This window comes from Globicephala melas, chromosome 16, assembly GCF_963455315.2.
Source record: "Globicephala melas chromosome 16, mGloMel1.2, whole genome shotgun sequence".
Lineage (NCBI taxonomy): Eukaryota > Metazoa > Chordata > Mammalia > Artiodactyla > Delphinidae > Globicephala > Globicephala melas.
The window spans coordinates 45077067-45101319 of NC_083329.1; the positions used below are offsets into that span (position 1 = coordinate 45077067).

The 24253-nt window shown below is 49.5% G+C and overlaps 1 protein-coding gene and 1 pseudogene across 4 annotated transcripts in view; one reads left to right on the plus strand and one right to left on the minus strand.

The window, feature by feature from the left end:
- The window catches only part of ALOX5 (arachidonate 5-lipoxygenase), a 54141-nt gene that overhangs the window by 23830 nt on the left and 6058 nt on the right, over positions 1–24253 (plus strand). For all 4 annotated transcript variants that reach the window (XM_030843999.2, XM_060286299.1, XM_060286297.1 and 1 more), the window contains exons 4-7: positions 4865–4987; positions 12314–12420; positions 14394–14566; positions 18351–18497. In XM_030843999.2, coding sequence (XP_030699859.1) covers positions 4865–4987; positions 12314–12420; positions 14394–14566; positions 18351–18497 — 550 coding nt within the window. The remainder of the gene's footprint in view (positions 1–4864; positions 4988–12313; positions 12421–14393; positions 14567–18350; positions 18498–24253) is intronic.
- LOC115845801 (zinc finger MYND domain-containing protein 19 pseudogene) lies at positions 21732–22448 on the minus strand (annotated as a pseudogene).

Below are 24253 nucleotides of genomic sequence, written 5' to 3' on the forward strand. Positions count from 1 at the left end.
TCTGTTTTTCTACTCCATGGCCCAGTGCCATCTTTTGGTTACCAGAACTTTCTAATAAATGTGAATAGGCGTTATGTTATCTTACTGTTCTTTTTAAAGTTTTTCATGATGAGAATAGCTTTGAATGACACGTGTGTCCTGTAGCGACATTTTAATAATGTTGCATCTTTCCACCCATTTAGATCTTGTGTGATGTCCTTCAATAGAATTTCTACTTTTTCTTCATGAAGTTCTTTCACCTTTCTGGTCACTTTATACCAAGGGAAACTATAGCTTTTTCCATTCTAAGTAGGGTGTTTTTCCATTTGCCAATGAATATTGCTGGGATAAAGATAATTACTCATTATTTAATATTTACTTTGTATTGACACCTTACTAAATTATTTTATTGTCTCCTTTTTTTAAAAAATAAATTTATTTGTTTATTTGTTTATGGCTGTGTTGGGTCTTGGTTGCTGTGTGCAGGCTTTCTCTAGTTGTGGCGAGCAGGGACTATTCCTTATTGCAGTGCGGGGGCTTCTCTTGTTGCAGAGCACTGGCTCTAGGCGCACAGGCTTCAGTAGTTGTGGCACGCGGGCTCTAGAGCGCGCAGCCTCAGTAGTTGTGGTGCACGGGCCCAGCTGTTCCGCGGCATGTGGGATGCTCCCAGACCAGGGCTCGAACCCATGTCCCCTGCATTAGCAGGCGGTTTCCAAACCACCGCTCCACCAGGGAAGTCCAATATTGTCTCTATTTTTAAGTGAGTCTTTTTAATTGCCCAGTTATTTGATCATATTACGTAAATGATGATACTTTTGTCTCTTAGTTTACATTATTACATCACTGATAATTTTTTCTTATTGCCAAAACAAAGTAACAGTAGCAAGGATGAACATCCTTTCTGGGTCTTGATTTTTGAGAAAATGCCTTTGATATTTGTATTTGTTCAATATATTTGCTATTGTTTTCTAATAAACACTCTTTACTATATTTAGGAACTTCTTGGTTCATTCTAATGTCATTTTTGTTTGGCTGAACTTGTTCAATTAATATATGAAAGGGTGGGTAATATATGCAGGTAATATAATGTCTGAGTCCATACTTGATATAAGAGACTTAAATGATTATGTAAAAAAGTCTGTAAACACCTTACACTATCTCCCCATTTTCAGTATGGCAAATGAGAAACCTAGTGATAGTTTGGTTATTTTCTTTTTCCCAGAAGCTTGTGAGTTTGTGGAACCATCTCTCCTCTCTCTCTTTCCCTTTCTCAATTCCCGCTCTGTCTCCACAGCATTCTCTTCTTTGACATTTTACAATTTAATCGGTATATATCTAGGAATGTCTTTTTTTTTTTTTTTTTTTGAGAGTGACGCCTCTCACTGTTGTGGCCTCTCCCGTTGCGGAGCACAGGCTCCAGACGCGCAGGCTCATCGGCCATGGCTCACGGGCCCAGCCGCTCCGCGGCACGTGGGATCCTCCTGGACTGGGGCACGAACCCGTGTCCCCTGCATCGACAGACTCTCAACCACTGCGCCACCAGGGAAGCCCTAGGAATGTCTTTTTTTTTTTCCTTTCTTTTTTTTTTCTGCCTAGGATTTACTCAGAAAATTGAGGTCCCTTCAGCTTAAGGAAGTTTTTCTCCTATTTCTTTGGTTTTTACTTCTCCATGTATCCCTGTCTCTCCTCTGGAACTCTCTCTGCACATCAAATCTTCTATATCTGGTTTTCATGTCTCCTGTGTTTTCTTCCATGACTTCCACTTCTTTGTGTATTTGTGTTACATTTCCTTCCATTTGTCACAGAGCAGTGTCTGGCACATAACAGGCACTCAATAATTAGTTACTGAATGAACAGATTTTGTCTTCCAGGAGACCAATCAGATCTCACAGTGACTATTACTCTTTTTTTCCATTTTTCTATGGAATGTTCAATTCTGAAATCATGTCTTGTGGTTGCAGAAAGTCTTTTTAGATTCTAATTGCATCTCCTTAAGAATTCTCTCTCTCTCTCTCTTTTTAAAATTAAATGTCTTTTCTGCTTCTTCCTTCCTTCCTTCTGCCTGGTTGTTCAATTTGGTCTTTCCAATGGAGTATGATTTTTTTCTTTGCCTATTTATCTGTGAGTATGAGGCCTTTGGCCCCTGTGCAGATCAGCCTGTCAGGCCTCTCAGGCAACAGTGCCTGCAGTGGAAGGAACATAAGTGTTGGTTTCAGGCGCCAGTAGTAAACTAGCTGGCAAACTGTGCTGTCTCCATGCAGTGAGAGGCCATTGTCTCCTGACCTCCTGAGGTGGGGCACTTTGGAGGCTGGGGGTCAGCAGGAAGGTGGGGTCTTGAAATGTGCTCCAAGTAAACTCTACCCTTAAGAAAACGTGAATGTATTTGCTGGCCCATCTCTCCTCATTGGGTTCAGTGCTTCCATACTGAAGAAATCCAGCTCTACTCAGCTCTTCAAATTAATTAGAGCCCTACTTCCCAGTGGCTAGGAAAAGATGCTTAGGAATATTTAAATTGATTTGACCAACAGTAATTAAGTAATCGACAGTTAATACCAGTGGGGCTACCAGATGACTGCCTCAATTTTACACATATATTGGAGATACCTTAAATCATTTTCTAAAACAAAGGAAAAAAGTCAATAAATTAATTGACGTTTGTGCATTCATCCACATTTTTACCCTGGTTAATGTTAATCCAGCATTGGTGTTAATACAGACAACAAAAATAGAAGATTTTTTTAATGTCTAGGAAAAGAGAACGTTGTTAGTAAACTAACAGTAAGAAATGTAGGTTCTATACAACAGAAAACGCTTTTCAAAATGCATTTTGAGTGATCATATCCAGTTCCTGTTCACCTCTAATGATACTAATGAGAGGCTTACTGGGCCAACAGGATACCTCAAAAAACACTGTGGAATTTTTGTGACAATAAAAGTACAAGATGATATTAAAGGGCCTTAAGACTTTTAAAAAATAATTACTAGAGTATAGTTGATTTACAATGTTGTGTTAGTCTCAGGTGTACAGCAAAGTGAATCAGTTATACATATACCTATATCGACTCCTTTTTTTTTTTAGATTCTTTTCCCAAATAGGCCAGTACAGAGTACTGAGTAGAGTTCCCTGTGCTATACAGCAGGTTCTTATTAGTTATATATTTTATATATAATAGTGTGTATATGTCGATCCCAATCTCCCAACTTATCCCTCCCCCCATCCCCTGGTGACCATAGTTTGTTTTCTATATCCGTGACTCTACTTCTGTTTGTAAATAAGTTCATTTGTACCCTTTTTTTTAGATTCCACATATAAGCGCCATCATATGTTATTTGTCTTTTTGTGTCTGACTTATTCACTCAGTGTGACAATCTCTAGGTCCATCCATATTGCTGCAAATGGCACTATTTTGTTCTTTTTATGGCTGAGTAATATTCCATTGTATGTATGGACCACATCTTCTTTATCCATTCCTCTGTTGTTGGACATTCAGGTTGCTTCCATGTCCTAAGACTTTTTAATGACCTAAACTCTCTTACTTCCCTCTTATAAGAGAGATTAGATTAAAAAGGAATACAGGCTTCCCTGGTGGTGCGGTGGTTGAGAGTCCGCCTGCCGATCCAGGGGACACGGGTTCGTGCCCCGGTCTGGGAAGATCCCACATACCACGGAGCGGCTGGGCCTGTGAGCCATGGCCGCTGAGCCTGTGCGTCCGGAGCCTGTGCTCCGCAACGGGAGAGGCCACAGCAGTGAGAGGCCCGCGTACCGCAAAAAAAAAAAAAAAAAGAAAGAAACTAACAGATTTTTGGTTTGGTTTGGTTTGGTTTGGTTTGTTTTTTCAATAAACAAAAAGAAAAGTAAAATTTAAAAAAACAAACTTAAATACCCAATACTACAGGATAAATTTTAAGGACACCAGGCTCTAAAAATTTTGGTGGGGTAGAGTGCACGGCCTGTCTTTGAGGGGAGCTGGTTATTTTTGGTTTTTTTTAATTTATCTATTTAATTTATTTATTTTTGGCTGCATTGGGTCTTCTTTGCTGCGTGCGTGCTTTCTCTAGTTGCGGCAAGCGGGGGCTACTCTTCTTTGAGGCGCGCGGGCCTCTCCATTGTGGTGGTTTCTCTTGTTGCGGAGCACAGACTCTAGGCATGCGGGCTTCAGTAGTTGTGACACGTGGGCTCAGTAGTTGTGTCTCGCAGACTCTAGAGCGCAGGCTCAGTAGTTGCGGTGCACGGGCTTAGTTGCTGTGAGTTGCTCTGATTCTTAACCACTGTGCCACCAGGGAAGTCCCGGGGAGCTGTTTTGATTATAACAATCTCTGAATCTGCTATTGGCATCAGTCTGTGCCTGGAGGTCCTCACCCAACCTCCCTGCTGACTCATGCCCCCTTTGGGAAGGCATGACCGCTGTCCCCTTTTTTCCCTTGACCACCACACCCAATACAGGGGTGATGACCAAGCTGGTAGGATGTTGGATGTCTAGGTCAAGTGTGATGGGGCAACCTTAACCACTTTCACCTCCAGGGGCCAGCATGGAAGCTCTGTGTTGGGGAGACATCGCCCTTGAATGTCACCTCAAATAAATGAGGTCTTCTGATGCTCTCTGTACACACTGGTGTGCACCTACCATTCACCACCCCTCTGCTGTAAGCCCAGCTTCAGGTTTAGGGAACCTCAGGCTCCCCACTTTGAGACTCAGGGCACAGCAAGGTGGGGGGACACCAGACCTTGGGAGGCATCCCAGTACCTCGCCAGGCACATGCTCAGCTAAAGCATGGTGACCTTATGGGCACATCCTCAGACCACACAGGCAGCCTTCAGCCTGAGGGCCCAACCCAAAAGCCAGACATTTAACCCAGTTTTCTTCTCCTTCCTTTTCACGCTCAGATGGATGGAGTGGAACCCTGGCTTCCCCTTGAGTATCGATGCCAAATGCCACAAGGATTTACCCAGAGATATCCAGTTCGATAGTGAGAAGGGAGTAGACTTTGTTCTGAACTACTCTAAAGCGTAAGTGTTCAAGAACTCGAGGATGCTGGGCAGCCCTCCAGCGGCTGGGGCCGGAGATGGAACCCTCATTCCTCCCCTTGTGGTGGCCTCGGGCTGGGGGATCAGCTCAGCCGAGCAACTCTTCCCCAATCGTTTGATTGTATCTCGGCAATAGCATGGATCCTTAATGCACAATCAAATCACAGGGAAACCTGTATCTAAACAAATTTACAGACTGTAGGACTCCAGACACCAAACAGCTGCTTTCAGCCCGGAGTGGAGGTCTTTACTTGGAGTGCCCCATCCCCATCCACAGCTCATCTCCCCTTGGGCTAGTTCAAGGGTAAACAGTGTCCAGGATGTCACCCAGCTGGTAGGGCATTGCAGTCATAATGACCAGCATGCCTGTGCCGATCACTTACATGCATCCCCGTTCGTCTTTCACTACAACCCCACGAGGCAGGCACAGATCTTATCCCCATTCTGCAGTTGAGGAATACGTGGAATAAGGAAGTACAATACCTTGCCCAGTAGCCCCTGCTAATAAACGGCAGAGATCCGAGTCCTGTGCTCCTTCTTGGCGGCTGAATTATTACACGATTTTCAAAGACTCCCTGGGTGCTCATTACCAACACGGAGCCCCAGCCCTACCTCAGGGCTAGTGGAGGGGCATTTGAATCTGTCCTCTGATACTTTAGGGAATTCTCACAATCATGCAAATTTGGAAAACCCTAAACCCGTGGTCATGCAACCTGACCAAGCCTTGGACGGCCCTGAGGAGATCCAGCACCTCCCGGTGCCCAGCACCCCCTACCACCAGGGTGAGAGTCTCCCAGGGTGGGCGCTGGCCTTGGGTTGGCATAACCAGGAGGCAGACAGGTGGAGAAGCACTAACCCAGTTAGCTTCTGTGGTGGCATTTGCTTAGCTGCATAGCTGCTCCACTCAAGAAGTTGCCTCATTTGGTTGCTTCTGTAAAGAAAGGGTGGGAGGCCACACACTCAGGCCTTCCTCTTTGGGGCATTTGAGAAAAACCCTACACACACACACACACACACACACACACACACACACACACACAGAGCCTCACAATCAGACTCCGCAGGGAATCCCCTCACATCACAGAGACTGGGATGCATTTGTCTCCCCGCGGCTGCATCTCCATGGGAGGGAGGAAGTAATAAGGGCCTGACACTTAATAAGCCTCTGCTAAGTGCCAGGCTGTAGGTGTGGGTGCTTTCTGTATAGAATCGTCTGTTTTAACCGTCACAGCAACCCCAGGAAATAGGTACTGTTTTTAACCATCTCCAGGTAAGTAAACTGAGGCTCTGCCAGGTCCAGGCCAAGGAATTTGCCGAAGGTCATTTCAGCAGGAATTGGCAAAACCGGGATTTGAATCCAGGTCTATTGGGGTTCAAAACTGGGGATTTTCTTCCCTGCTACTATTGAGATCAAATGGAGAGTAAAATTAAAACCAAACCACTAGATTAGTAATGCAGCAGTACCCGACATCTGGCTCCCTGGAAACATCAGGGCAATCATATGTCTCATTTCCTACCCAGGGGTTAGCATTATTGAGTCAAAGGCATGTGGCTTTAGGAGAGCAGAGTCCAGACCAGGATGATACAAGAAGGACAGAAGGCCCTTGTAAAAGGGGCAGTTTGGAGAGAAAACGATAATGATAGAGAGGCAGCAAGGTCAGAGGAGGTGATACTGCTTTGGGGAGTAGTGCCACCTCTGCTTAGTAATGGTGGGGGAGTGGATGGATGGATGGATGGATGGTTGGTGAGTGGAGGGATGGATAGTGGATGGTGGATGGAGGGATGGTGGAGTGAAAGCCAGGCTGTGCCTTTCTTATGTCTGCTCAGTGTTCCTTAGGTCATTGTCATCTTTTATCTCAGGATCCCAGCACAGCAGCTGCCACAGGATAGGTGCTCAGTAAACCCTTTCAAAATGAATTGAGTGTGGCCTTTGTGACCACCTCACAGGCCCTCACTTCACACACACACACACAATCACACACTTACCTTTTCCTTCTCACGTATCCCCATCATAGCCAACAGCATCCTAGAGGTTCTCGGTCCTGACTGTGCATTTGATATTAAGACTCCGTGCCACCTCACTGCAGCCAGGCTGTTATGCCAGCATTTGCAGCACAGGCATGAGTATATTTTAAAAGCTCCTTGTGGGATTCTAATGTGCAACCAGGATTGAAACCACTGGCCTTGATGCCTCCCTTGGCCTCACCCTCCATCCAGGTGAATGTGGGATCATGTCCATCCCCTGGGTCTGTGTGCACGTCCTCCTTTCTCAGCTCCGCCATGTCTCCCCAGAATGTTCAGGAACATTCTTCTACCTGCTTCCCCAGGCTCCATCCCACACAGAAATTGGAAGTTCATTCTCAAGTACATGTATAGTTTGTTGGCGGCTCCTTCTACAAAGCAAATATAATTCTTTGACTCGCCTACCTAAAATCCTTCAGTGATTACCCCAACCACAGGGGTCTCTGCCCAGCCTTCTCTCTTGCCCCCAGATGCACAGGACACCCCAGCCATGTGTGTCCAGAGCTGGGGGTCTTCGTGTCCCCTTGTCTTTGCCTCGCTGTTTTCTCTGCCTCAAATGCCCTTTTTCCCTTCTTTGCCTGGCCAAGTCCAACTCATCATTTTTCAGGACTGGAATAAGGTGCCCCTTCTCCCAGAAGCTCCTAGAAGCCCCAGGTCTGAGGGAGGCTTCCTCCCCTGTGCTCCCCAGTATGGGCCACACAGGCCACCATCTCTCCAGCAATACCATAGCCCATCTTTCTCTACATCTTCCATGTTACTTGGCCCCTTGAGCTGCAAACTATTTGGCAGGACCAGAGCAAAGAAATCCTGAGATGGGCCCTCAGCCCCACCTGGCACAGCCCAGCTGGGGTGGTCAGCTGAGCACCAGCTCTGTTGGCACAGTGAACCAAGGACCATGCGGTCCTAAGAAGGAGAGAAGAGACACAGCCTCTGCCTTTGAGGAGGATGAGTCAAGGGGACTGGGCCTCAGGGAAGCAGGTCAGAGGGACCCCACCCCGGGAGATGAGGGATTCGTGGGAGAGGGCTCTGGGCCAGTGGAAGGTGAGCCTAAGGAAGCTGGTGAACTTCTTTGAGACTTGGTGTCTTCATCTAAAAAATGAGACCATAGCTCCCACTCCAGGCTGTTGTGAGAATATTAAGGAACCACTAATGTCAACCCTGCACAGAGAAGGTTCTCCCTAAAGACAGCATTAGTCTTCATTCATTCCCAGTAATGAGGTCAGGCCAGCCAGGACCCACTTCTCCAGCATCACCTGCTGAGCACTTGCTCCCTCAGATCGACCTCTGCCCTCAAGGGCTCATAGAGGGACCCTTCCTCTGTTTGGTGTTATCTCACTATGGGGTCCAGGAAGGCTTCACAGCAGGACACCTAGGCTGGCCTTGCAGCTAACCAGACGGCTGGGAGCCTGAAGAAGCAGGACTCGGACGCTCTGGCAGAGGGAGCATCACATGTAAAGGCTGGGTGTGGCTGGGCCTCCTCACAGAACCACGTGGGGGGTGAAATTTCATGTTGTCGTCAAAGGAGGAGCAGCTTATCTGTTTAATCACCACTCACTGTCTGCAGCCTGGAGCTCTGAGTGCAGGAGGTTGGTGGGACTGGTAAGGGAATGTTCTCTTCAAAGGAAATTGAGAAAGAGAGCTTCCTATCCAGTAGAGGAGAACAGTGCAGAAATGTGACTGAGTTCGGGAGAGGTGACCAGACCAGGGTGCTTGGGTCCTCACCCATCAGACATTTCTCATCAGATGAGATCGGGGTCGGGGGGGCAGCTCCTGGGAGGGGCATCCTTCTCCTTGGGGTCTGGATTTGCAGTGTTGGATGAGAAACAGGGAGAGGTGAGGGAAATCAGAGCCACATTGCAGAAGGTAGACCTGGCAGCCTTTGAGGGTCAGATGAGCGAGCCCAGCAGTGGGGAAAAACAAAGACAGGGAACAGGAGAGTAGGGAGGACTTCGGGATGTGGTGTGGATGTCCCGGGATCCAGTTGAAATTCAGGTCAAAATGGGCAGAGGCCGAGGGGAGAACCCAAGGCACCCTTGACACTGTACCTCTGGCTTATAGGCAGAGTGGGGTGGTCATCAGAAAGGAAAGCTGGACAAGAAGTGGTGAAGAGGAAGATGAGTGCAGTCAGGGGGCATGTTGACGTTCAGAGCCCTGTCCGGCCTCCGATAGTGAGGCCAAGGGTAGAGTGGGATGGGTAGGCCCGGGGCTAAGCAGAGAGGCTTCAGGGAGCGTTGAGGCCAAGCAAGGTTGGGAGCCCTGCAAGGGACGGGGGAGAGGGGGTCGAGGGCCAGATAGAGGCTTTGTTTGGGGACAGGGAGAAGAGTGTGGTCCGAAGGCAATAAGTCTTCCCACCCCTGCTCCAGCCCCACAGACCAGTCACCCACTGCTTGCGTGAAGTCAGACAAAATTACATGAATGGTAGCTCTTTGAAAGGAGCTGGTGGCATAGAGAAGGAAAGAGCAGGCCGCAAGATGAAGAGCAGGAAGCTAGAGAGAAAAGATGGGCTTCCTTGCCCATGAGGAGGGCTGGGGTGAGAGCGAGAGAGGGAGAGATGATGGCACGGGAGCAGGGAAGCCGAGGGAACTTGTTCTCTTGACTTTGGAAGCCAAAGCCAGGAGTTTTGCGGGAAGAAGTCCCCACACCCTCCTACTGTCACCCCAGCTCAGAAACAAGTTGGCTGCACATCACCAAAGCACTCAGAAAATAGGATTCTCCCCTTTAACTTCACGAATGCCACCCAAATCCTTGGATCTCCTTGGTAATCGTTAAAGTCATCTCCTCCTAGTTCTAACCGATCCCTGTATGTCTGTATATCAACCCTATTTACCTATGCTGAATTCTGTTACAGAATCAGAGATGTGTCCCATTGGAAAATAAATTTGTTGGGGAAAATGTAGGGGGAATAAAATTCCCACCTAAAAGTTAGACCTGGAAATTTTTACTTATATTTGCTAAAGTAGCAGTTTTTTGTTAAAAATGGATCATAAAATAAAGGTATAAGTTAACACAAATCATAAAGTAATGTTTCCTTTAAAAAGGGTTTGCTTTATAATTAAATTAATTTGGAAAACATTGCAACCTTTCCAGCAATGGTTCTCAAGTTATAGCTTGCATCAGAATCCCCTGGAGGGCCTGTTAAAATCTGGACTTAGAGACCCACCCCTAGAGTTTCTGATTAGGGAAGGCTGAGGTGGGGCCTGAGAATCTGCATTTCTAATGACATCCTGGGGGTGCTGATGCTGCTGGCCCACCAACCACACTCGGGGTAGCAAGGTTATACTTTGCTTTCCTGGGGGAAGAAAACCTATTAATCTATTCAAAGTATAGCAACAAGTATCAACTCATCTCTAATTACCCTTTAAAAGCAAAAGGTCACCTTATTTAGAGCCTGGAGAGCAGCGATTGTTTCTGACTCTAGCTGCGCCATCTTGGGAGAGTTATTTAAGTTTTTTTGACCCATTTCCTTCCTATAAAATGAGGCTGGTGCTGCCTAACTGCTAGAATTGTTATGAGATTTAAACGAACTCACGTAGGCAGTGCCTCTGCGGTGCGGGCTAGCACAGTGTAGACCTAGTATCTAGTATCTCCATTCTGGATGCTCGGGAGGACTTTGTCCTCATTCCTGAGCCCAAGGAAGGAGACTGGCCAGGGAGCTACCTTCTCAGGCTCTGTTACTGCCTGTTTGCTGGCTCTTCTGGGCTTCTTCCATTCCCAGGGGAACTGGCCCAGAGGAGGCTACCTGCTGCTTGTCCTTTGACAAATGCAAATTGAGCTCCTGGGGGTGGGGGCCTGAGATGAATCAAAAGTGGTCCCTTGGTCCCAGCTCCAAGAAGCTCACAGTCTAGTGGAGACCAAGCTATGGACAGCTCATCATGATAGTATGTGGTAGATATTCCTTTGGAAAAGAGCACTGGGAAAACTTGAGGCAGGGAGGAAGCTCTGAGGAGGCAGCATCAGAAAAAAGCTTTCTAAGAGAGAAGCCCAACCTGGGTCTTGAAGGATGCATAGGAGTTCACCACGCTGATTGGAGGAGTGGAGGGGATGGCTTTCAGGGCGGTGAGAACTCCGTGATCCAGGAGGACCAGAGCGGGGGCCTGTGTAGGGAAGTGGAGCTGAGGCTGCCAACGCAGAGAGCTGGGCAAGGATCCCAGCCTTTACTGGGGGGGGGTGGGCGGTGCAGGACCATGGGGGTTTGAAGCAGGGATGAAGTCCATGGGGGTCAGCATTTTAGTGTCAAGGAAAAAGGGGTTGGTTGTCAGATGCTTCAGCGAGATCAGGGGAGTTTAGAGCTGACTCTTTAGATGCAGCCACTAGGATGTGACACACAGTGCCCTGGGTGAGAGCTCTTAAGGAGGGCAGAGGGGAGAGGAAGTAAAGAGGAGCCAGACGCAAAGATTCTTAGGTGAACTGAGTGTGAAGGAAGAAAGGGATGAATGAATTAAGCAGAAGGACCCCAGGAGGGAGAGGGCAAAGTTCTGTGCCGTAGCCTGGATTGTGAACTTGTCCACTGGTCCCTCCAGAACACCACAGTTTAAGGCTGCAGACGTTAATATTAACAGTAAGTGATAATCATGGTACTAGTCGCTAATATTTGTTGAACTCATTTTACAAATCAATGCTTTCTATATATCATGTCAACCCTGTGAGGCAGGGACAGTTATTGTACCCGTTTCATGGATGAGGAAACTGAGGCACAGAAGGTTAGGGATTTGCCCAAGGCCATATGGCTGGGAAGAGATGGAGCTGGGATCTTCGGCCAGGCCCTTAACACTCTGTGCTGACCTGCATCCATCTCAGCTGCCCTCTCTGGCCTTGCATATGGACTCCTCAGCACAAGGCAAAGAGCCAAGGTTAGGCAGAAAGTAAATGAGGGTTAAATTCCACTAAACTGCTTATCCCCCCAAATCCAGGAGACTCGGGAGAGCAGCTACATAGGAGATAACGGTGCTCTGTCCCTGGAAGCTTGCATCAATTTGGGGCAGCAAAAAGTCTGATGAATGAATGAATGAAGGCACAGACCAGAGCCCGTGTGAATGGGAAGAGAGCACTGTAGACTGCTGTCGAGGACAGGCGACTGGTCTCTTTCTTAGGGGAAACGCAGAAGGAAGAGCATGGGCGTGGGTGCCAGTTTCTGTCCTGGTTTCCACAAGGCCAATCAGCTGCCCCCTTGGAGCTGCCCTGGGTTCAAGTCCCCTAGAGGCCCCATGAGACCAGGGTGCGGAGGGGCTTGGCAGGGGGCAGGTGAGGCCAGAGCATGCAGGGGCGCCGCCGTGTCTCGATCTGCAGGATGGAGAACCTGTTCATCAACCGCTTCATGCACATGTTCCAGTCTTCCTGGAGCGACTTCGCTGACTTTGAGAAAATCTTCCTCAGGATCAGCAACACTATTTCTGGTGAGTGTGCTTTGGGGGCTCTTATGGTGCTGGGGAGCCTTGCCTGGGCGTGGGAAAGGGCTGCCCCACCCACTCCAGCACGAGGCCTCCCTGTGCCCCAGGCCAGCACTGCCTGCAACCACACAGTACGCTCCACTGGGCATCACCCTCACGGCCAGAGGTTTCTCCTCCTTGGATGTCCAGTGTTGAGCACCCTCAACCTCATTTCACCATCAAAAGTCTCATAAATATCAACACTTTTTCTTTAAATAAATCAATCATTTATGATGCTTCTGAACAGAGAAAAGGCAGGAGTTAGCTTGTTTTTTAAGCATTTACGTGAAAGCAACAGTGGGTTCCTTTGGACTAGGATGTATTTGGTAGAACAGTAGCATCATAACTGCCAGGGATGGCACAGGAAGGACCACACAGCAACAGAAAGATTAGGAGACATTAAGGAGAAAAGCAAGGGGGGAAACTGCCTTCACAAACTCCTCCCCAGGGTGCCCCCCCTCCCCTCCTTCTCCCTCATCCTAGGGCCCCTGCTTCCTGGGCACAAGGACCTGGGTTTTTTTTTTTTCTTTTCTTTTTCTATAGGTACAGTGTTGTACAACAGACCTCTAGAATGTACTCATCTTAACTGAAACTTCACGCCATGGATTAGTAACTCCCCACAACCCCTCCCTAGCAACCACCACACTGTGCTGCTCTTTGATTCTGTTGAGCTGGACTAATTCAGATGCTTCATATAAGTGGAACCATGCAGTACTTGTCCTTCTGTGACTGGGTTATTTCACTTAGCATCATGTCCTCCAGGTTCACCCATGCTGTCACATATTGTGAATGTCCATCTTTTTTAAGGCTGAATAGTATTCCATTGTATGTATATACCACATTTTCTTTATTCATCCCTCTGTAGATGAGCATTTAGGTGGTTTCCACATCTTGCCTGTTATGAATTGTGCTGCAAGGAACATGAGGGTGCAGATATCTTTTCAAGATCCTGATTTCAATTCTTTGGGTTAAATACCCAGAAGTGGGATTGCTGGATCATGTGGCAGTTCTATTTTTAACTTTTCGAGGAAACTCCACACTGTTTTCCATAGCAGCTGTGCATCCTGAATTCCCACCAACTGTGCACAAGGGCTCCAACTTCTCCATGGCCTCACCAACACTTTTTTTTTTTTAATAATAGAATCCTGACAGGTGTGAGGTGCTATCTCACTGTGGTTTTGATTTGCATTTCATTGGTGACTAGTGATGTTGAGCATTCTTTCCTATACCTGCTGGCCATCTGTATGTCGTCTTCAGAGAAATGTCTGTTCAAATCCTTTGTCCAGGGTTTCCCTGGTGGCACAGTGGTTGAGAGTCTGCCTGCCGATGCAGGGGACATGGGTTCGTGCCCCGGTCCGGGAAGATCCCACATGCCGCGGAGCGGCTGCACCCGTGAGCCATGGCCGCTGAGCCTGCGCGTCCGGAGCCTGTGCTCCGCAACGGGAGAGGTCACAACAGTGAGAGGCCCGCGTACCGCAAAAACAAACAAACAAAAACTCCTTTGTCCATTTTTTAATCGGGTTATTGGTGTTTTTGCTATTGAGTTGTAGGAGTTCCTTATATATTTTGAAGATTAAACTTTTATCAGATATATGGTTCGCACAGATTTTCTCCGATTCTGTAGGTTGTCTTTTCACTCTGTTGATTGTTTCCTTTGCTGTGCAGAAAGCTTTTTAGTTTGATGCAATCCCATTTGTCTATTTTTGTTTTTGTGCTTGAGAAAGGGGTTCCCCAGGAACCTTCTGAGCCACTAAGGGCCAGCTCAGGGAGGATGGGGTGGTGTCATGGCCCGACCTAGTGGTCAAGCAGTTGGGCATGGTGGGCTGTCCACTGAGTGCCTGGGAGAGGGGACCCAGCAAGGACTCTGGCCCTCCGCTAGCATCAGGAAGACCTCAGCCCGGCTCAGAACTCAGGCTGAGCTCCGATTCTCTCCTCCATAGAGCAGGTTATGAATCACTGGCAAGAAGACTTAATGTTTGGCTACCAGTTCCTGAACGGCTGCAACCCTGTGTTGATCCAGCGCTGCGTGAAGCTGCCAGAGAATCTCCCGGTTACCACAGAGATGGTGGAGTGCAGCCTGGAGCGGCAGCTCACCTTGGAGCAGGAGGTTGAGGTAGAACCTGGTTGGCTGGAGACAGTGGCCCGGGCCAGAGGCTCAGCTCAGGTGGCCGGGTCCTACTCTGTTGGGCAGAAACCACTTCCTGCTGGCCATTGCTCGCTGGCCCCCAGGCTGCTACCTCCAGGCTCATCTGTCTGGCTGATGGCAAGATCGACTGCCCTCAGTGAAGTGACCTCTTCCTTTTCCTGAGCATTTATGAAAACTGTCTTGTCCAGCATGGGTGGAGGAATTGAGAGGGATATTTCCCTGTGATGTGCAGGTCTTAGAGCATAATATCAATATTTTCAATATCAATATCATGATTAAAAGAGCTCCCTCTAACTAAGGGCCTGTTGTGGGCCAGGCATTGTGAGAGATGCTTTACACACAGGACCATCAATTGTTACCCACCTTGCAAAGGTAAAGAAACTGGAGAAAAAAGCAAGCCTTGCATCAAAAAAAAAAAAAAAAAGGAGAAAACTGATGGAACTTTTGACTTCCTAATTAGAAGTGTTGGTCTTCTGCTTCTGTCCTCACCCTCTCCCCAGCCCTTCTCCTGGCCCTCGTCTGCAGGGTCCGCCCTCTTCAGTTCCAAGACTATTGTACTCTTGAGACAGAAAGGGGTTCAAACCTCCTCCTCTGGTGGGACTCAGCGTCAGCCGCCTTCCATGCCAGGAGCTTGAGGCTCTGGGAACTGGCCTTAGTCTCCCATCAGTTGGCCCATTCCCACTACAGCCAGGATGACCAGGCCTCCTGCCACCTGCCCCAGGTGTCTAGGCGGCCTTCTGCTGTTTCCAGTCACCCTGTCTTGCTTGCTCAGCTCACCATGGGGCCCCAGAAAGAGAGCGATGGTCAGTGCCGTCTGTGGACAGACCTCCCAGCCCTCACACCCTGCCCACCTGACTCTGGAGGGCCACCTGCCCAGCTGAAGTCCCCAGGCAGGGCTCCTGCCCCACCTGGTCATGTGGACAGGTGACAACCTGTCCCCACGTAGACAGGCACACACAGCAGTTCTCCCCTGTAGATTTAATTGCTGGACGTAGTAACATTGATTCAGTGCTGTTGGTTTCAAACTTCAAATCAGAGAATCACTGAATCTTAAAAGCCAGAGAATCCTAGAACTGGAAGGGACTGAGCATCCAGCCACCCTGGCAGGGGGACAGCCTCCGCGCAGGAGTCCTTGCCACCACAATGGTCGTCTTTCCTTCGAGTTATGGTCTTGATGCTCAGCTGTGGTTTTGGTGATGAAGCAATAATCCAATAGCCACCATTGACTGGAGTCTTACACACACACCACCCGTCTCTTACACATACATCGCTCCATCCCCTACAGTATGGTTCTTAATTCCCACAGTCATTTCTGCTACTTCTCTTTGGCAGCATCTTATGATCTACATTAAGTTTGTGGCCTACTAAAACTCCAAAGTTTTTTTCTTTTAATCTTTACCTATGCAATTATTCTTTTGCAACATGAATAGAGAAATTCTACCCCTGTTGTTTTTGAGTCATCGTCACAACTCTTCAAGAGTGTTTTAGTTCTTAGACTTTATATTAGGATTTTGTAGTTTCAAGTCACAAAGATCATTAAGAAGTGCATTGGTTGAGGCAACAGCAAGAAGCAAAGCGAGGGGACTTCCCTGGTGACACAGTGGATAAGACAATATGCTCCCAGTGCAGGGGGCCCGGGTTCGATCCCTGGTCAGGGAACTAGATCCCACAGGCATGTCGCAACTAAGAGTTCACATGCCACAACTAAGGAGCCCACGTGCTGCAACTAAGACCTGGTGCAACCAAATAAATAAATAAGTTTTTTTTAAAAAGAAGAAGCAAAGCGACTAGCTCAGGCATAGCTGGGTCCTAGGTTCAGGTAATCCATTGGCATCATTTCTCCATTTCTCAATTCTCTGCCTCTGTTGGATTTTTTTTCTTAGGAAGGTGTCCTTTTGTGGAGGTAAAGATGACCACCAACAGCTTCAGACTTACCTTCGACCATTTTAGCAAACATTACCCAATCCCAGAAAGAAAGTCCCTGTTTCCCAACACTTCCAGCAAGTGTCATGGGTCCAGCTTGGGATAATTCCCTGAACCAATCGCTATGGTCAGGAGAATGGACTATGTCGACCAAAAGGAGAGGACAGGAATACCAGACAAGCAAGACCACCAGCATCTTCTACAGAACCTAGAATATCAACTGAGAGATAGGGTTGGTGCTCTCACTTTCCAGCAGGATGAAACTGAGGCCCAGAGAGAGGAGGTGGCCTGGAATAACAGAGAAATGCCCCATAGGCAGACCCAAATCCCAGGCCCCCGGGTTCCCAGGGCCTCCCTTTAGCCTTTCATTCATCAAGTTAAACAACCTGGGTCCGCTCAAGATTTGATCGGCAGCCGTTTCTTCTGCACAGTGGCCACTGATGGCCACATCCGCTCTGAAAGGCATTTGTCCAGCCCATCACAGAAGCCCAGCCAACCCTGTGCCCACCGGGACTAGTGTCTCCAACTTCTGGCCAAGGTGTCCCAAGGGGCCATCACTTGCTATCCTGGAAGCAGCCTCTCCCCACTTCCCTCTTCCCTGGCTGGCCGAGGGCACCATCCCCTCCTTCCCCGACCCCGTCCCACTCCTGCCCTGAATGCATCTCGAGCAGACTGCTCGGAGCTCATCACTGGTGTCAGACAACTGCCAGGGTCCTCTGCGTCCGAAAAAAGGAGGAAGGTGATGGCCAGGCTTTGAGCTTCTCTAGTGCCTTGGTCCCCTCAAGCGCTTGCACAGTGGCCCCCGCGCGCCCTCTGTAGGCAGAGTCGTGGACGTGCAACTGACTTGAGCACCTGTTGACCAGTGTCCACCGTACTGTAGACCCGACCCCCTTCCCCAGCCGGACCGCAACCCCTGCCTCCATTGCTAGCTTAAAACACAAAAGGCTTTAGAAGAAGCGCTGCTTGTCCTGCACCCGAACTCTTCCAGCTCTGGCGAAAGGAGCCCTTGCGGCCCTCAGCTTAAGCTCCCTCTAGGGGACTCAAGTGTAGTCTGGGGTGGGCGGCTTTCTACCTTCCCCAAATCCCAGGTGCATATTTGTTTTATATTGAAGTATGATATCCATGGAAAAGGGCACGAATCAGGAGTGGCAGCGAGCCCAATGACTTTGCACCTTACCCCGCTGTGCCACCAGCCTCAGACCAGGACACAGAGCACACACAACCCTTGCAGACTCCCCCCCCCCGCCCTTGTAGACCTCCTCACCCCTGAAGACCCACCTCTAAAGACCTCCCCCGGCCCTGACGACCCCCTCCTGACGCGGTGGACGCCTACTTTTGTAGACCCCACCCCTCAGAGCCTTCCACCTGCGAACCTGCCCCCTTTCCGTCTCTCCTCCCAAGGGTGACCCTGGTCCTGACCCTGACACTGAGTTTACCCAGCTTGAACTCTCTGTAAGTGGAGTCCTGCAGCATCACTCTTGGCATTTGACTTCTCTCATTTATTTCATCTAAACTCTGCCTATTTTCTTCTTCTTAAACTGTGTCCTTCCGGGTGATCTTTCAACATCCTTCACGAGGGTCAGGCAGACTTCGGGTACAGCAAGTGCGGAAGAGCCACTGCCATTCCTTCACCTTACTGAGCCCACCGCAACCTGTGAAAACTGATGTCAGTCAGCCTTTGAGTTAGAGGACCAAGAACTTTACAAATTTCTGAGCTCCACTGAGTTGCCAGGGCAGCCAGAGCCCCCTTTCCCTCCCTCTGCGCCTGGTTGCTGGGTCCATCTCAGGCTGCAACTGACTTGCCTGTATTTCCTCCTGCCTCTTACAGCTGGGGAACATCTTCATCGTGGACTTCAAGCTGTTGGATGGCATCGATGTCAACAAAACAGACCCCTGCACTCTGCAGTTTCTTGCTGCGCCCATCTGCTTGCTGTACAAGAATCTGGCCAACAAGATTGTCCCCATTGCCATCCAGGTAGGCTGAGGGGACCTGTTCTCTTCCCGGGCGGCTCTACCCTCAGCAGTCAGGGCTCAGGGAGGATTTCCTGGGTGGCACCACCAAAGCTCTAGGAGGAGAAGGCAGCTCTGCCTTGAGTGTCCTGCTGAAGGCTTTTCCAGGTAGACAGGAAAAACAGGAACTTAGGGCTTCCTGCCAGTCCTGGAGAGGGCTGACCACAATGGGCAGAAAGGGCTCCACTCCCCAAGATACCCTTGAGAACTTCCTGGTTCTGAGGAGGACCTGCCTTGGGATAGCACACTGGGCTCCCCACCCCAGCGTCGTGACCAGCCCCAAATCAAAACGCCAGCAGAGCCCAGGCAAGTGAGGCTGTGAGCTGAGCTGGAAGCTGAGGCTGCCAAGAGGGGACCATGGAGTTCAGGAACTGTTCCCGTCCTGAGATGCTCCCTTCATGTGCCCTGGGGTTCTTGTCTCCACCAGAGTTGATGGAGAAGGAGGCCACTGCAACACTGTGGGAGCTGGTATGCAGACAGCAGGAAACCACACCCGGGCCAGGATGAGGTGTGGGTCCATGAACGGGGGAGGCTGCACAGGGGCCCCTAAGGGGAAGGCAGACAAGCACTCAGCAAACAGTACTTTGAGTCAGCCATGAACCAGGCATTGAGTGCCGTGGGCGTAATAGCAGCTAGTTTTGCCAGATGTTAACCGCCAAGGCTATTGCAAGGGTTTGCCTACACACAACCCCTTGGATTCTGAAATCTAAAAAATTCTAAAGCTCTTAGACTTACCAAAAATGTGTAGCAAATTCATTGGCAGCAAAGCTTGCTGTGAACCAACAGGAGAGGCTATTTAAGAGGCTTTCTCTCACTTAGTATGAAATGCATACGTTTCACTGCAGAAATACGAACATATTTGAGTGTAAAATGTTGTGTTGCCCCAGACCCAGGGAGGGGGAGAGAGGTGTCACATGATGAAATGGACACACTGCTAAAATCCTAAAAATTATGAATTCTGAAACATTTGGCCACCAGGGTTTCAGACCAGGACCTACCTTTATTTATGTAACTGTCACTACAACCCTCTGAGTAGGCAGGCACTAGTGCTACCGATCATTTTAAGCGGATAAGGAAACCAAGGCACAGGGGTAGTCAGCAGCAGAGCTGAGGCTCGAGCCAGGCCTTCTGGCTCCAAAGTTCATGCCTTACCAGTCTCCAGTCTCTGGGGCACCTCTCCTCCAAAGGAGTGCCCAGGCTGCTATCAGAAAGAAGCCCTATGCTTCAGAAACTGATGCAAAAGGTAAAGGGACAAGTGATGGAGAAGTAAGCCGAGCTAGGAACCTTGTTCACCACTCTCAGGCACCTCTGAAGCAGCCTGTCCTCCAGAGACCTTTTATGTCCAGACCATGGACTATTACGCCACCTTTACAACCAATAAATGAGATCTATCCCAGCTGACCTGAGTCAGCTATGAGTTAACAGCAGAAAGCAAGATACAGGGTAGAGATTATACGATCTCTTCTATGTCAACTGAATGCAAGGAAAGGGCCCACCACAGATGTGACCAGATACTCTTGTGGGCATGGGGAGTCGCAGAAGGACACAGGTCACCAGGTTGGGAACATTGGGATGGAACTGGCTGGGGCACAGGTGAGCAAAAGAAAGTAGCAACAGACTTGATTATAACGCTAATCAATGTGTGGAAAATTGCACAACTACGCATATATGCAAAGAGGCTGGATTATGAAATGTTTTCTTTCTTTCTTGTGCTCTTCTGTAATGACTGGAATTTTTTACGGTAAGTATATAATCTTTCCTAATCAGAAACAAAAGGCTACATCCTTATCACCACCCCTCCCAAAATTTAAACACAAAACACCAAGCGTTCTGGACTTCCACAGCATCACTACCAGCCTGGAGGGGAGTGGGGAGGGTGGGAAGAATGTGTGGGAGGGAAGGCCGAAATCGGAGCGACCTGCAAGGCTGGTGTAAGAGTTCCGGATGATAGCAAGTGAGGGTCTGGACTAAGCAGTGAGAGTGGAGAGAAAGGCCAGAGGCATTGCCAAGGAGTAAGCAGAGCACAGGGTCCCTTCCCAGCTCAGCTGTTTACCAGTTTGTGACTTGGGAGAGCTGCTAAACCACTCTGAGCCTCAGTTTCCCCCTATGTAAAATGGGAATGTCAAGGAATACCTGCTTTGCAGGGCCACGGTGAGGGATAAATGAGATAGTACAAGTATAGCCCCTAGCATGCAGCAGAAGGTCTCCTTGGCCACAGAGCATGCACCAGAGCCTAGCAGGCATCCTACCTGCTCTGCCAGCAGAGTCAGGTGTGGGTGGGGCCGCGCAGTCAGTGCAAAATAGCGAAGCACTGGGAGGGGCGGGGCAGGGGGGTGGGGAAGGGGGGGCAGGGCAATAAGAGGGCAGTGACAGGGGGTGGGGCAGGACAACAGTACGAGGGGCGAGACTGAGGGGGCAGCAGGGGAGGGGCCAGGGGAGAGGTGGGGCAGTGGGGAGCCTGAGAGCTGGGACTGTTAAAAGGGGCTGGAGTGTTGTTCTATGAAAACACGGTTTCAGAGTTCGCAGACCTCCTAATTTTCCAAGAAAACCTATTAATCCAGATTTTTATGTGAAAGTACTGATATTTAAAGGTTGACAACTAATTGCATTCACAAACAAACAAAAATATCGTGAAGGTCAAACTCTGCTCTCCTTGCACTGCTCTGTCCTGGGTGAGCAGGCCCGGGGTGGGCTGTCTAGAGCCGGTCTGTCCAGCGTGGGAGCCCCTGGCCACCCACGGCTCTAGAGCCCTTGAGATGTGGTTAGCCCCTACCAAGGCGCTCTGGAAGTGCAAAATACACACCTGATTTCGAAGACTTAGAACGAGAAAAAAAAATAGAATTTTTATTATTTACATTTTGAAATGACATTTTAGAGAGATTGGGTAGAATAAAATTGTATTATTAACATAAAGTTCACCCGTTGGTTTTTATTTTTATTACTGTGGCTGTTACTGAGCAGGACCCTAAGGAGCCTTCCCACGACAGCCCCCCCGCCCCCCATGTCCTCCGCCTCAAAGAACTGTACATGAGTTTACGAACAATTAACATAGAGATAATGAGAAGGGTCCTGGCGGGCGCCTCCCGGCTGTCTCTGCTCTAGGTGAGCACTAGGGGGCGCTGCGGCAGTGCGCTGTGAGGGGCCCCCGGCAGCTGCGCGGCTGCGGGAGCGGCTCGTTCAGCAGCTCCGGGTCTGGCTCTCAGCCTGCGTCCGCCGAGTCCCGGGGAGATTGGAAGCCGAGAGCGCGGGCGCTGCACTGCTGCTCTGCGGCTCGAGGCTCCGGCTCGAGCTCGTGCTGGAAGGGGCGCAGCTTCTCCTGACAGTGCTGCTTGTGGGCGCACCAGTCCTTCCGCGGGCACTGGGAGCCACAGTAGTGAGCCAGCTGGCAGCGGCCCCTGATGTTGAACTCCCGGAGCTGCTTCTCGGTCATCGCCCAGGGAGGGGAACGGCGCTCGTAGCAGGTGCAGGGAGTCTCCTCCTCTTGCACCATGTCCCCGTTGGTGTTATAGTACCGGGTTACATTCAGGACGGGGAACTGCTCCGCTATGGGGTCCGTGGGAAGCTGCTGAATTGCAAGCCAATATAAGCTTTGCTCCCTTCACTTGCTCGAGGTCTCTGACTTTGGGCCGCCAACCCCACGGTACGAGCTGCAGGTTGTCCAGGCGACTGTCCACAGTGACAGCATTGAGATGCATCACCTGAAACGGGGAGCGATGCCCCAGCCCCACCTCCCCATCGCTCCCACAGCAGCTCAGGAAGGAGCCTTCCTGACCCTCTTGCTCGGTTTTTGTCAAGGGCATATACAAGTATCTTAGCACCATTTCCATCCGCGTCTACTTCCATCCAGGCCTCAAAGGAGTAGCCCTCCACCAGCAGGGATGTTCTGCTCATCTATCAGTGTGTACTTGGTCCTCATCTGACTGCCTCTGCTCCTCTCTCCCAGCAAAAGCTCCCACCGCTGGTGATGGGAACAAGGTTCCCATTCAGGTTAAGGTCTGTGGCTGGTGCAGCTGCACAGCTGGCTCTTTTCCAGAGATTGTGGTGAAGGAAAATGCAGCATTTATTGCAGGGCCCCAAGCAAGGAGTCCAGGCAGCTAGTGGTCAAAAGGCCCCAAACTTCCCAATGGCTTTCAGGGAAAGGTTTTTAAAGACAGGGTGAGAGAGCGGGTTTGTGGGATGTGTGATCAGCTCATGGACATTCTTCTGATTGGTTGGTGGTGAGGTAATCGGGAGTCAGCATCAGCCTTCTGGTTCCAACTGGTCTGGGGTCTGTGTGCTTGTGGGCAGCATACAGTTAATTTCTTCCACCTGCTGGGGGTTTCAGTATCTGCAAAACAGCTCAAAGTATATGGCTCAGAATATTATCTATAGCCCTTGAGGAGGAACTAAAGTTCCTTGACTTTGTTTTAATGGCTAAAGTATATTATTTTATCTTGCTTGACTGTTTTCCTTTATTTCTGCATTTTCTCACTTCTCTGATTAAATTTATTCTTTGGAACTCAGGGAAGGCCTAGGAGGCTAAAGTTTTTCTATAGACAAGAGGCAGGCAGAGGACATGGAGGGGATCTGTCCTGGAAAGACCCCCATAGGGTCCTGCTTGGTTACAGGGCTACCTGAAAATTTTAAATTCCACCTGTGGCTTGCATTATATTTCTATTGGACCTCATCTCTGTTTTTGAGGGAGAGACAGGGAAATTACCTTCCAAAATACTTAGCATGACCTTGAGGACCCAAATTGGTCTGGCTCCCCCACATCTCAGGCAGCTCTTCTCCTGGGTCACCCTGTTCCCACCACACTGCTCCCAGCAAGAGTCTAACACCCGGCCCAGCTCCCAGTTCCTATGACGGCTCCACCACTCTCCTCCTCTGTTCTGGACAATTCATTCTCATCCCATGTGTCCACCCCTCCCAGGCTCTGTGTCCTCCTCAGAAAGATGGGTCATGACAGCAACTACCTTGCAGGCTCACATGACATTGGGCTGTCAGGTCCCGAGGCTGCACCGGGCGCTAGGGGAGAGCCCCAGGAATGCCAAGGGCTGTTGTCATGGACAAAGCTAGGGACCAGGGGCTTGGGCAGGAAGGGCTGGATAATGTAGATATGTCAGGGCCAGATCACGGAGTTTGGCGACCTTATTTTCTGGCACGAAGAGGTGACTGGGTGTTTTTAAAGACAGGATTGACCTGACATGATTTACATTTTAGAAAAAAAAATCACCCCTGCCCCAGTGTGGAGTTGAAACGGGGAAGGGAAAGACAAGCCAGCCTCTACTAAGGAGGCACCTGGCTGCAGGGCTGGGTTCAAGAGACAGTGACTTGGGACACTGCATCATGCTGGCCCTAGAGCCCCAGGAACTGGAGTTGCTAATCTTGGGCCAGAAGGGAACTCAGGAGCACCAAGACAGAGCCTAGGGAACAGCAGCATTTAAGGGGAGAGCAGAGGAAAGGAAAGTTGGGAGACCAAAAAGCAGCAGCAGAGAAGCAGGTGGAACCAGGAGGGAGGAGCGGAGATGGAGAACGGGTGGAAGACCACAGCCTTCACACACGGCGGTGCTCGCTCCTTGCTGATGCCTTCATGCTCTTTCATTCACTTCTCCTAATAACTGTGAGGTGAGTAGACACTGTGCCCTTGTTACAGATGGCAAAGCCAGAGCTCAGAAAGGCTACATTGCCCAGGGTCCCACAGGTAGTAAGTGATGCAGCTGGGATGGGAAATACGATCTC